Source organism: Fundulus heteroclitus, chromosome 9 (genome assembly GCF_011125445.2).
Source record: "Fundulus heteroclitus isolate FHET01 chromosome 9, MU-UCD_Fhet_4.1, whole genome shotgun sequence".
In the NCBI taxonomy this organism is placed as follows: Eukaryota; Metazoa; Chordata; class Actinopteri; order Cyprinodontiformes; family Fundulidae; genus Fundulus; species Fundulus heteroclitus.
This window is the reverse complement of record NC_046369.1, coordinates 19,510,088-19,522,767: the sequence shown is the minus strand read 5'-3', so window position 1 is coordinate 19,522,767 and position 12,680 is coordinate 19,510,088. Positions and strand designations below refer to the sequence as shown.

The 12,680-nt window shown below is 40.7% G+C and overlaps 1 protein-coding gene across 1 annotated transcript in view; it reads left to right on the top strand.

Annotated features, from left to right (window-relative positions):
• fbn2b (fibrillin 2b) overlaps nt 1-12,680 on the top strand; it is a 96,023-nt gene that overhangs the window by 61,389 nt on the left and 21,954 nt on the right. Inside the window, 24 exon segments of the mRNA XM_012877893.3 lie at nt 123-242; nt 340-465; nt 583-705; nt 1,455-1,730; nt 1,818-1,871; nt 1,956-2,081; nt 3,771-3,896; nt 4,122-4,241; nt 5,772-5,909; nt 6,513-6,563; nt 6,844-6,969; nt 7,058-7,285; nt 7,419-7,544; nt 7,651-7,779; nt 7,894-8,019; nt 8,241-8,366; nt 8,513-8,635; nt 8,737-8,862; nt 9,087-9,212; nt 9,927-10,049; nt 10,203-10,325; nt 11,296-11,421; nt 11,511-11,633; nt 11,977-12,099. Coding sequence (XP_012733347.2) covers nt 123-242; nt 340-465; nt 583-705; nt 1,455-1,730; nt 1,818-1,871; nt 1,956-2,081; nt 3,771-3,896; nt 4,122-4,241; nt 5,772-5,909; nt 6,513-6,563; nt 6,844-6,969; nt 7,058-7,285; nt 7,419-7,544; nt 7,651-7,779; nt 7,894-8,019; nt 8,241-8,366; nt 8,513-8,635; nt 8,737-8,862; nt 9,087-9,212; nt 9,927-10,049; nt 10,203-10,325; nt 11,296-11,421; nt 11,511-11,633; nt 11,977-12,099 — 3,114 coding nt within the window.

The following is a 12,680-nucleotide window of genomic DNA, read 5'->3' as shown; positions in this document are numbered from 1 at the left end:
GAGAAGTTTATTTTGTGCACTGCACTGCCATCTCCTGTGAGTTTGAGGAACTTAATCACAGTCCTGGTCGATTACTTAGGGTCGTGGTGATTTTCTTCCTGCTTTTTACTGTGCACTTGTAGATGTGGATGAGTGTGTGAGTAACCCATGTATCAATGGCGACTGTGTCAACACACCTGGGTCGTACCACTGCAAGTGTCACGAGGGATACCAGGGCACCCCTACCAAACAGGCCTGCATTGGTATGTCTGAGAATGCCGTCAGCATGCACAAATAATTGATACAAGATCAAAAAATGTTTCACAAACACAACCAGAACACGGCCTCACCTCTGTGTAGATATCGATGAGTGTATCGTAAACGGAATGATGTGTCGCAACGGCCGCTGCGTCAACACGGAGGGCAGCTTCCAGTGCATCTGCCATGCTGGCTTTGAGCTCACTCCGGACGGGAAGAACTGCGTTGGTAAGGAGGAGCAAATGCAAAAAAACAAAAAACAAAAAAAAAAACAAGGCTGTGCTTCATGTTAAAAAAAAAAAATCATCTTCATGGAAATCACCAAACTTTTCTTGGTCCCGGTAGATCACGACGAGTGCGCCACTACCAACATGTGCCTCAACGGCATGTGCATCAACGAGGACGGCAGCTTCAAATGCATCTGCAAGCCGGGCTTCTCTCTGGCACCGGGCGGGCGGTACTGCATCGGTACGACTTAGCGAGGAGAAATGAAGTGGTGGAAACTTGTTCCTAAACAATTTAGCCAAAATCTCAATGTTACCATTCTTTTAAAAAAGAACATGCGCTTGAAGTTCTGATTTCTGAAATACGTTAATTACCAGGGGAAATAAAATGACATGCATATGTACATTGGCACAAAACCAGAAGCCTAGAATTCTGATCTGAAAGTAGGTTGGGACAAAATAAGATAAGATAAGATAAGATAAGATAAGATAAGATAAGATAAGATAAGATAAGATATGCTTTATTGATCTCACATTGGAGAAATTCACATGTCACATCGGCTCAGTAATCAGAAGAAGGTGCCAAAGTAGGACAAGGTGCATCAGGTATATACAGTGTGTCCTCGTTTATACCGTGGATCAAAAAGAAGTAGATAAGAAAATAAAAATACAAAATAGAAATAAGGCAGAGGATGTCTTCTGTACATTCACGGTGACTTATACGCGTGTGTATTGACATATATTCGGGTGTAATAGCAGCAGAAGTCACTTCTTTTATTGCACAGTGTATTAAATAGAATTGCACATTAGTTATTGCACGTTGGTTATTACAGTTACAGTTATAGTTACAGTTGTGGTTACAGTTATAAATAATATGACAAATCCTGTCTGTAAAAAGGATGTCTAAATAAATGTATGCCAATTTATTGGTATAAATGATGAAATACTGTGGTTGTGATGTTCTGGTCTTCCCATGCACCCTCTCACCATCAGATAATGACGAGTGTCTCACACCTGGCATCTGCATGAACGGCCGCTGCATCAACAGTGAAGGGTCCTTCCGCTGCGAGTGCCCGCCGGGCCTGGCCGTCGACGTCGACGGACGGGTGTGCGTGGACACGCACATGAGGACCACCTGCTACGGGGCCATAAAAATGGGCACTTGCTCGCGTCCGTTTCCGGGAGCAGTCACCAAGTCCGAGTGCTGCTGCGCTAATCCCGAGCACGGCTTTGGAGAACCCTGCCAACCCTGCCCATCCAGAAACTCAGGTTGGATCTTTGTGTCCAAATGAAATGAAAAAAAAAAAAAACAGCACAAAATCAGGTTGTTTAAACAGTTTGATGTTTGTTGTTCAGCTGAGTTCCAGGCTGTGTGCAGCAGTGGGATTGGTATCACAACCGATGGAAGAGGTAAGTCCGTATTCCTTTGAAAGCTCATTACCTCATTCGTGCTTGTCTCCAACATCGTCTGAATTGCATTTGATGGTCTCTTAGACATCAATGAGTGCGCCTTGGACCCAGATATCTGCCAGAACGGCGTGTGTGAGAACCTCAGAGGAAGTTACCGCTGCATCTGCAACATTGGCTACGAGTCTGACACGAGTGGAAAGAACTGCGTTGGTGAGTCTGTGTTTGTTTTTCAGAGGGCGAACTGGATGGCGAGGTTGTGGCATTTCTTCCTGTAATGGGAGGATTCACAGATGTTTCAGAGCCGCTGTTTGCTGCAAAAGTTAGTCAAAGTCACGTTGCTTAGGTCCATTTAAGTGCTGTGTCTGTGACTTGCACATTCGGACAGCTGTATGCCGGCCAAAATTATTCAAACCCCTGGATCCCTTTTGAATTTTTCTTACTTTACAATTGTAAACTTTAATTTTCTGGGACTTTATGTGACAAACCAGCAGAAATGAGTGCCTAACTTTACAGTGGAAAAAAAATATATCATGTTTTTAACGGTTTAGGTTTCATTTAAACATTGAAGACATGTACAAATGCCCCTGTATGAACACTTTTAGGCACTATGAATGCAAATATATTGTTGTCTTATTAAAGCATTTCAGGGGCTCCTTTTCTTTCCCTTTTATATTTCATGGAGATCTGAATTTCAGGCAGATTCAGAACCTCAAAAACTAGTAATTGGGTACATCGTTACCATCAGGAGATGACTGTTTTGTGAAATTTGTAGACAGCACATTGTAAACAATTAGTAAGTTATGTGACTGTCATGGGGATTTAGTAATCACTGTATTTAGTCTTTAATCTTATATTGTATACCATCTCAAAATGGACCTATGGTTTTTCTAGAAGTGATTATTAATTGTTTGCAAGTAATTATCACAATCATGTGTTAGAGATGCTTAAATAGCCTTCATAAAATCTTTCATTGCTGCAAGATATAAAAGATTGCTGCAATTTTAGAGCACAGTGGAGTGAACTTTGGATATTTTTTAGATCCTTGACCATCTTTCTCACAAGATAAATATGAGTCCTTGCCCAGCCTTGTTTGTCACTGTTGCTTAATTTAAACAGTGACATAATTTAAAAGTTTTAAACTGTTAAAATATTCCTTACACAATAGCTATTAGAAAATTAAGTTAACAAGGTATGTGTAGCTACTTGTAGCTACTTCATGACCAATTAAGATCAACACATCTTAACTTGAACGTGAAGTTCAATGTCATATTCATACCCTAGGACAACTTGGGGTTTAGTTTTAACAAGAAAAGCAAGCAATGAAAAACACTTCTGTTACATCTACGTATTTTATGGCCACTAGGGGCCTCGGGGGAACAACATTTCCTAACGTTTGATTTTTTTTTTTCTCCCACAGACTAAAATTCTTCCAATCAAGGTTTCATTTTCTTACTTTTTTAAGTGTGAGATTATGTTAGTTCAAAAAAGATGGATTCGTTGTGAGTCTTAATACGCATCTTTACTACTTTCCTGAAAAAGTAAAAAACAAAGCAACTGGACTTGTTTTTCATAGTTGAAGATGTTTTGCTTCCTCTCCAGGAAGCTTTCTCAATTCAAAAAGTCTGGAGTAAAGTCTGGAGTAACCTTACTCCAGACTTTTTGATTTGAGAAAGCTTCCTGGAGAGGAAGCGATACGTCTTCAACTACGAAAAACAAGTCCAGTTGCTTTGTTTTTTACTTTTTTTTGGACTGACCATGACCTGGATGACTGAGAATCTTCACCAGCATCTTTACTATGGGTCTCAATAAGTTTGAAGTGACGAGCAGGGGTGGTGATGATGAGCAAACAATGTAAAGAAATCATACTGATGTTAACGTGAGTTTTCTCTTCGTCGGCAGACATCAACGAGTGTCTGGTGAACCGACTGCTTTGCGACAACGGGCTGTGCAGAAACACCCCCGGCTCCTACACGTGCTCCTGCCCCAAAGGGTTCGTCTTCAAACCCGACTCCGAGACGTGCGAGGGTGAGCGCTCACACAGCTAAAGTCTTGTTGTTGTTTTTTTAATCTTTTTTTTTGTTTCTATTTATGGAGATCATTTGCTGGCGGCATTGCTAACAGATGTGTTGAGTTGATTTACAGTCAGATGTGTTTCTGATTAAAAAAAAAAAAAAAGTGCACACACATTGACCGAGCTAAAAGCTGGGGGTTATTTCGCCCTGACTTTAAGTGTGTCTCTGCATGTCTCAGACATCAACGAGTGTGAATCCAGCCCATGCATCAACGGAATATGTCGCAATGTCGCCGGGTCCTTTAACTGTGAGTGCGCCCATGGCAGCAAGCTGGACTCCACAAACACCATCTGCGTTGGTAAGACAAACATTTAATGCAAATTATGGTGGCACTGTGGAATCCATGAAAGAGTCATAGCTCCCTAAATTTTCCTCGGTCTTTGCACGCCTCGAATTTTAAAAATGCGCCATATCACCAGATGAGGCTTTTAATATCATCTCAACAGCTGTTTTTGTTTTAAGTAACCCAAAGGAAAATAAAGTTTACCTTCTAGAAACTTTACTTATAGCCTTTTGTGCTTCTCCTAAAGTCATTTTAAGTATCTTAACCCATTGTTCCCGTTATCTGTTAAAATTCTTGCTCCTTCTCACTCTTGCAGCCATAACAAAAAGCAGACAGGCCTCAACGCACAGAAAATAAAGTTTCCCTTTTAAATAGCTTTTAAGTTTCTTATGTTTCCTAAAACTTCACAAGCTAACCCCAGAGCTTTGTTATCCCCGCAGTAACTTCCACGCTGATCAGTGTAGTATTCAGTACAACTTGGTTCTTTCTGGCCAAATCTGGGCCAATCAAGCCTAAAATTGAGCAAACTGGGGTCTTAAGAAGCTCTGTGGGTATTTATCTGTGCCTCTCTAATAGCAAATGCCCTGTGAATTATATCCATAGAAACGAATTACCAGAAAGGCTTTTCTTTCAAGTAATTTTAATACATTTCTTTTTAATAAAGTTGTAAGCAAGCAGTGGAGCAGTTCACGCTTCAAAGAGGCACCGCACAGGCAGACACCCTCTTCATTCGTTAGAGGAACTCCTCCGTGTTTAGCCTTGGTTCACAAGGAGATTGCATTAACTGAAACAGGTTAAACATGAAGTGAAATATGAGATTATATTGTGAAGTTAAAATGTCATTTCTTTCGGTTTGCTACTTTAAGGTAATCAATTTCTATGTGGCTGACAGGGAATGCAACTAGAACAGAGATTTTGCCACATACTGGTATGTTAGTCATAAATTTCACACATTGCAGGAGCTGCCTCAGTCAGAGGTCTACAGATTCTTTAGGCTTTGCTGTTTCCTGTTCTATATTTCCCAGGGGAACAAGATTAGGGAAGTGAAGTGTGCTTTTGTGGTTGGGTGGTCTTCTGGATTTGGTGGAAAATCGTTACTCCCTCAATTCATGAGGAAGGGAGGCAGGAGTCTGGGATTAGATCACGACTAAATGTACTGATTTATGGAGTTTACCTAGCTTAATCTTTAGCCTCAGAGATAAATTGTTATCGTTTAAGAGTCTAATAGGAACGGTTAATTAGTTTCAGAATTAACATGATGTTGCGAAAGTTTATGTGATAATGTTGATGTGCCAGGATAATCTTTTAATCAGCAGATTGGTTTATATTTTGTGTTCCACTAACATGTGTTTAATAGAGAGAAACTGGTTTGGCAAACGTTTTGTTTGGATTACAAAATGCTCTCTCACCACATTTGTTAGCCTGTTGTTTAGGCTTTTTTGGTTGGGAAATGCTGAGTGTAAACAGAACAGTTTCTTTGCCTGAAAAAAACCCCCACTGGGACATTTTAAATGAAGCCTTCTCTGTTGCACTGCCGCTCCACAGACAGCATGAAGAGCACTTGCTGGCTCACGATACAGGACAACCGCTGTGAGGTGAACATCAACGGAGCCACGCTGAAGTCGGAGTGCTGCTCCACGCTGGGAGCCGCTTGGGGCAGCCCCTGTGAACCCTGCGAGATCGGTTAGTTCACTCATTCATACAACATGTCTCCCTCAACGCTATTTAGATTTGGTGTAAAGTTGACATTCACTGGTTTATTCAGAAGAGCAGCAGGGCTTCATGAAAATCGTCATTTCCAATTCTGTTGTTGAAAATTGCAACAGCAAATGACAATAATTATTAACCCTCAGTTTCTGGAAAATTGTCTTTCCTTATATTACACAACGTCCCTTCCACACAATGACTTCTAGCATCTGCCTCTTAAAGGTATATAGCCACATTATATGCCTTTAAAATAAAGACCAAAAACCATTTTCTCATGATAAAATAAGGTTATATACACCAAGTGTCCATCCTGATAATCTATTGATGGTCCTTTTTGAACCTGAATAGAACCCAGCACAGCGCAAAGCTGGACAACAAAGGACAGTTGTCCTGTCCATAATGCTGGCTAGTCCCCCATCAGCGTTCACTCAGACATTAAGGATCAGTGTATGGAAATGTTTTACAACCAGAAGTATTATAAAATATTGTAAATCCATATTGGTGTAACTATTAACAAAATACAAATGTATACGTTATATATATACGGACAATAGAAGTATAACGTATTTTTTTCTTCAGACACGGCTTGCTCTCGAGGATTTGCTCGCATGAATGGCCTCGTCTGTGAAGGTGCGTATATTTCATATCACAGTGAGGTGTGATGACTTTGTATGGACCCTTTAGCTGTCACTGATGGTCGTAAACAGTATTATGAGTTCCCTTTGTTCTGGAGAATAAAGTTTGTATTTGTATTTATTTGTTTATAAAGAGATAATGAGCACAAGGTAAATATTCAAGATTGTAGCCAGTGCTAGGTTCCATCCCTAGTCCCTAAGGAGACAGAATGACCCTCAAGTTTGCATGTTTTATGCACGTATTTCACATCTAACTTAAACGCTTCCCTCCGCAGACATTAACGAGTGCGAAGTGTTCCCTGGAGTGTGCACGAATGGCCGGTGTGTGAACACCCAGGGCTCGTTCCGTTGTGAGTGCGCTGCAGGCCTGACTTTGGACAGCAGTGGTCGCTTATGTGTGGGTAAGAGGAGCTCGGGCGATAAGGCTTTAACTTCCTTATGCCTGATTGCAGAACTATGAATCAGTTTGTTTTTGCCAACTCTCTCCAGACATGCGCAGCGAGCAGTGCTATAAGAAATGGCACGAGGATGAGTGCGGTGAGCCCCTTCCGGGAAGGTACCGCGTGGACATGTGCTGCTGCTCTGTGGGCGCTGCTTGGGGGGTCGATTGTGAGGAATGTCCTAAACAAGGGACACCTGAGTTCAGCACCATCTGTCCCAGAGGTCGCGGCTTTGCCAACAGAGGAGATATTCTCACCGGCAGGTCCTTCTACAAAGGTACTCAATGCTATTTGGTGAACTGAGCTACTTTGTGATAGAACCATCTGTTCTCATTTTGGTCCAACAGTGTGAATTATTTATTAATCACTTTGTCAATGCTTTTTTTTTTATGTGTGTTTTTTTTTTACAGATGTGAATGAATGTAAAGTCTTCCAGGGCCTGTGTACTTATGGAACTTGCAGAAACACAATCGGCAGCTTCAAGTGTCGGTGCAACAACGGTTTTGCTCTCACGGCCGAAGAGAGGAACTGCACAGGTCAGAACCTCGGAGGCAGAGGCTGTGACTTTCATGTAAACTAAAATGCAATTAGTCCATCAAACAAAAACAACGTTTTCTTTTCTGTTTTGTGCCTTTGCTTTAGATATTGATGAGTGCCGAATCTCCCCTGACCTATGCGGCCACGGTACATGTGTCAACACCCCCGGAAGCTTTGAGTGCGAGTGCTTTGAAGGCTATGAAAGTGGCTTCATGATGATGAAAAACTGCATGGGTAAGTTTGAACTACAGAGCTCATTTTGACATTCATTTTGACCTTCATTTTGACATTTTTTACGTCCCCTTTTTAACTGTTCTTTTTAAAAATGGAATTTCTAATCAATGACAGACATTGATGAGTGTGAGAGAAACCCCCTGCTGTGCCACGGAGGAACCTGTCTGAACACAGATGGAAGCTTCGAGTGTGAATGTCCCACAGGATATGTGCTCAGCAATGACGCATCTGTCTGCGAAGGTAGGTGGAAATGCACACAAAGTATACAAATATTGCCCAAGAGGCCATTTATTTGTTCAATAAAGTTCTAAAATTTAACCTAATGTGCACCCATGAAGGATTTAGAAATAATCAGGAAATCCTTAAATCTTAAGAATTTGTTACAAATGTGTCAGAGGCAAGTTGTTTCTCAGCATTACATTCAGTAATGTGCATCTGTTTGTACTTGCTTGCCTATTCAGATATGAATGAGTGCCAGCTGAGTGACAACTTGTGCAGAAACGGGCAGTGCGTCAACATGCCCGGAACCTACCAGTGCTCCTGTAACATCGGGTACCAGGCCACACCTGACAGACAGGGCTGCGTTGGTGAGTGCAAAAATTCATTCTGACATTGAGTAACATTTTCATACAAGTTGAAGTACAAGTTTATGCATTTGTTTTCTTTTTTTCACTGAGACTGAGATGTGTGTGTGTGTGTGCATTTTTTTTATAACGATGACCTCCTCTCGCAGATATTGACGAGTGCACCATCATGAACGGAGGTTGTGAGACTCACTGTACCAACTCGGAGGGGAGTTATGAGTGCAGCTGCAGCGAGGGCTATGCTCTGATGCCGGACCTCAGGACGTGTGCAGGTGATAAAACATTGGAGATGCTTTACTAAAGTTAGAAATATTCCACTATCAGTGTGGTTACTTGTAACATAGTAAAGAAAAGTATTCCTGCTGTCTGATAGATATTGACGAGTGTGAAGAGACTCCAGATGTCTGTGATGGAGGCCAGTGCACCAATATTCCTGGGGAATATCGCTGCCTTTGTTTTGATGGATTCATGGCTTCCATGGACATGAGGACATGTATCGGTAAGGGGATCATACATTAAAGTTCTTTTGTCATTTTATTTTTTTTTTTCCTCTCTGCAACATTATTTATTTTCTTTTTGACCTATATATAGATTCAGACATGTTATGACTCAGTTTTAGTTAACTGTGGGACCTTCTCTGTCAGACTCGCTTTATATCACCCTAAGCTCTGTTGAGAAAGCGATACTCGTGTGACCGGTCTCTATCCTTCCCTGTCTGGCCAGATGTGAACGAATGTGATTTGAACCCAAACATCTGTCTCCACGGTGACTGTGAGAACACGAAAGGCTCCTTCATCTGCCATTGCCAACTGGGATACTTTGTCAAAAAGGGATCCACAGGCTGCACAGGTACAAACACACACACGCAAACACATCCTTGTTTATATGGCCTAACCCTCCAGTATATAGCTAACCTAAACCTATCGACACCTCGTAACCCCTGCGCCAAAAAAGTGAGGACCTGAGAAAGATCTTCATTTTATATCAAAGTCCTCACTTTACTAGTAAAACGAGCAAAAAATGTTGTCACCCAGCTGCAAGTACAAGTACACACACATGATTTTCCTGAAGCAAGAGCAGCCGCTGCAGATATGCTAGTAATTCCTTTTCTTTACCAAAAACTGTTATTCTTTGTAAAAGAGATAAGAAAACCATACAAGTTAATGGGACACATTTATAAACACAATAAACAGAGGTATAATAGTCGCAGGTAGCTAAAAGATTGAAATGAGGAGCTTGCTTCTGTTAACAGTTCTGTGGTTTAAACATTTTATTACGATATTTAGGAAAATATTTTCTTTGTATGTGACCCTTAGGAGGGGGGGCGGTGGTGTAAGTGGTTTAGTCTGTATTAAAGTAGATCTGCAACATTTAGCAGAATCAAATAAAGCTCCCTTACAGATGCACGTTTCATCTCAGTGTTTTTGCTGATGCCTTCAAAAACGTCAGATCCCCTTTTTACTGATGCCCGTGCTCGTGGTAGTTCTTTGCAAAGCTGCATCAAATAAAAAGTCACTTTTATGGCCTCAGCTCTTCAACTGTGTCGTTTTTTTTCCCCTCCAGATATTGATGAGTGTGAGATTGGAGCGCACAACTGCGACATGCACGCCGCTTGTATTAATGTGCCGGGGAGCTTCAAGTGTCGCTGTAGAGATGGCTGGGTGGGAGACGGCATCAAGTGTGTGGGTGAGTAGCTACTCAGTTAAGTTGAAAATCCGATGATTAATTCCCCAATTATTTATTTTAAATGTCATTTATTTGCTTTATTTTGTCTAGAGCTGTTTTGTTCTTAATAAAATCGAGAACGGTTTTGGTCAACCTTTCTCTTTTGCCCTTCAGATTATGACGAATGTTTCTCAGAGGACCACAGCTGCCACCCCAATGCAGACTGTGTCAACACACCAGGATCGCATAGGTGTACGTGCAAAGAAGGCTTCAATGGAGACGGCTTTTCATGCTCTGGTATGAAAACTACGTATATGTGATGGATGCTCATACTAGATAGTAGGTTTTGTAATAAATTTTCACGTGTCTCTAATGGAAATCTTTGGACGACTTTCAGCACACAAAAGGCAAACCTGAGTGTACCTCCGTTTCAGATAGAAACTTATCATCTGAATTTGATTAAATACAAAAAGTATGCATTTGAGTATTATACCTCTAAATCAGGGCTGTCCAAAGAGCGGCCCAGGAGTCATTTATGGCCACTGGGCAGATTTCTATTGCAGCGCTGATAGCAATTCCAAGAACGATGCAAATGTTACACAGGTGGCTGATGCAGATAGAGATGTTTTATTCTTCTATTAGGGCAGAATTTAAAAAAAATTTAATGTAGTACTTACAACGGATGGCTTCCATCCAGTGTAGTAGTAATAATAATAATAATAATAATAATAATAATAATAATAATAATAAAAATAAAAGTTTTGTCTGTTGCTGCATCCATCACCAGTGTGCTTAGCCAGACATGGTTGTTTTTATCAGAACTCTTACAATGAAAAACATTGAGAAGTCAGTTTCAGATGAACAAATTTTGGGATTTCTTGTGAGGGCTATGGCTGTACAAGGGATATTGTAAGGTCTTATAATTTAAGGTGTTATCTAAGTAAAATATTTCTTATTTTTTATTAGATTTTGTAAATTTTATCATAGTGCTGGAAGATGAGATGACTTCCGTCAATGGTACCACAAAGGACTTATATTTAGGCATGATATGAAAATTTTGAAGCGAAGAATAGAAAAAAATAGGATTTCAGTTGTTGTTGAAAATAAAGGTGGACTAATCTAAAATAGTTTTAGGGCAAACTTCAATGTGAAAGGCACTTTATGGTTTTAATATGCATGTTTTTGCTCAAGGAATAAATTATAGTTCACCTAAATCTAGTCATTTTGGTAATGATATTCAGTAATGGATTTGTTTGCACTGTTTCAGACATGGATGAGTGCGCGGACAACGTCAACCTGTGTGAGAACGGGCAGTGTCTGAATGCTCCTGGAGGCTACCGCTGCGAGTGCGAGATGGGCTTCACTCCCACAGAGGACAGCAAGGCCTGCGAGGGTGCAGCACTTATTCTTTTTTCTTTTTGCATTCAAGTAACCTAGCATATATGTAACCCTGCCTTTATTTTTGTTTTTTTTCCCACACAGATATCGATGAGTGTAATTTCCAGAACATCTGCGTGTTTGGAACCTGTCAGAACCTTCCAGGGATGTTCCGCTGTGTTTGTGATGAAGGCTACGAACTAGACCGCAGTGGAGGGAACTGCACTGGTAATTGTCACTCTGAAGAACAGCCCATAGAGCTTTTGTTATTTTCATACGTAGGTTTATATGCACAGTATGATATTGAGCTTCATGTATTACTTTTCAGATTATATTTATGGTGTTCTTTGACCAAGTCTAATAAGATTAGTAATAAACCAAATGAAACAATCTATGTCGTCTACATTACAGCAAGTGCTCTACAACTATTTTTTTTATAAATTATTATTAGATGCATGGCAAGATTTTTAATAAAGATAATTGGGAGAAATCTACAGATATAAATACTCTCCATGCAATCTATCAAGTCTGTATTTCTTTCAAAAACAAGTTCTCCTTGTGTGTCCTGCAGATATCAACGAGTGTGCCGTCCATGTGAACTGCCTCAATGGAATCTGTGTGAACATACCAGGGAGCTACATGTGTAACTGTCCACCTGAGTTTACGCTCAACCCCACCGGGGTGGGCTGTGTGGGTGAGTCCAACTCAGCCGTTCTGCAGAAAAGGAAGATTTGAATCCGGACAACCGTGTCGTGCTGCCAGTGCGATCTTCCAATACGATGAGGAATTAGTGAATTAACATTAAAAGAGCGCAGAAATGCTGGCTATTCAACCCAAACCACAACTTCTGTTTATGAGCAAAAAAAGAAAAGAAGAAATCTCACTCGTTTGTAATAAGTGAAAGATACGAGAACAGTTTAAATAGCTAGATAAAACTAACATTAGTTTGATCAAAATTGAACTCTGCTTTCAGTACTCCAGTCTTAAAATTATTCAGCCTCCTGAATACGTTTTTGTGTTGCACACATTTGCAAATCAGGTGTGGGGGGCTTTATTAGTTGCTTCAGATAGATCACCTAAAACTGCTGGTGCTGATGATGACATTTTATGTCGTGTTAAAGTGCTTGAAGAGATGCAGTTGGAAGTGCAGTTCACACTTTTAAAGTGTGCCACTCGGTGGCAGAAAAAGGAAGTACACAGCAGCTGCTGTGATATTCCTGAAGAAAAAAGGGACTGATTTTAAAAGACTTGCTCTAAGACGTGATGGGAGGAACC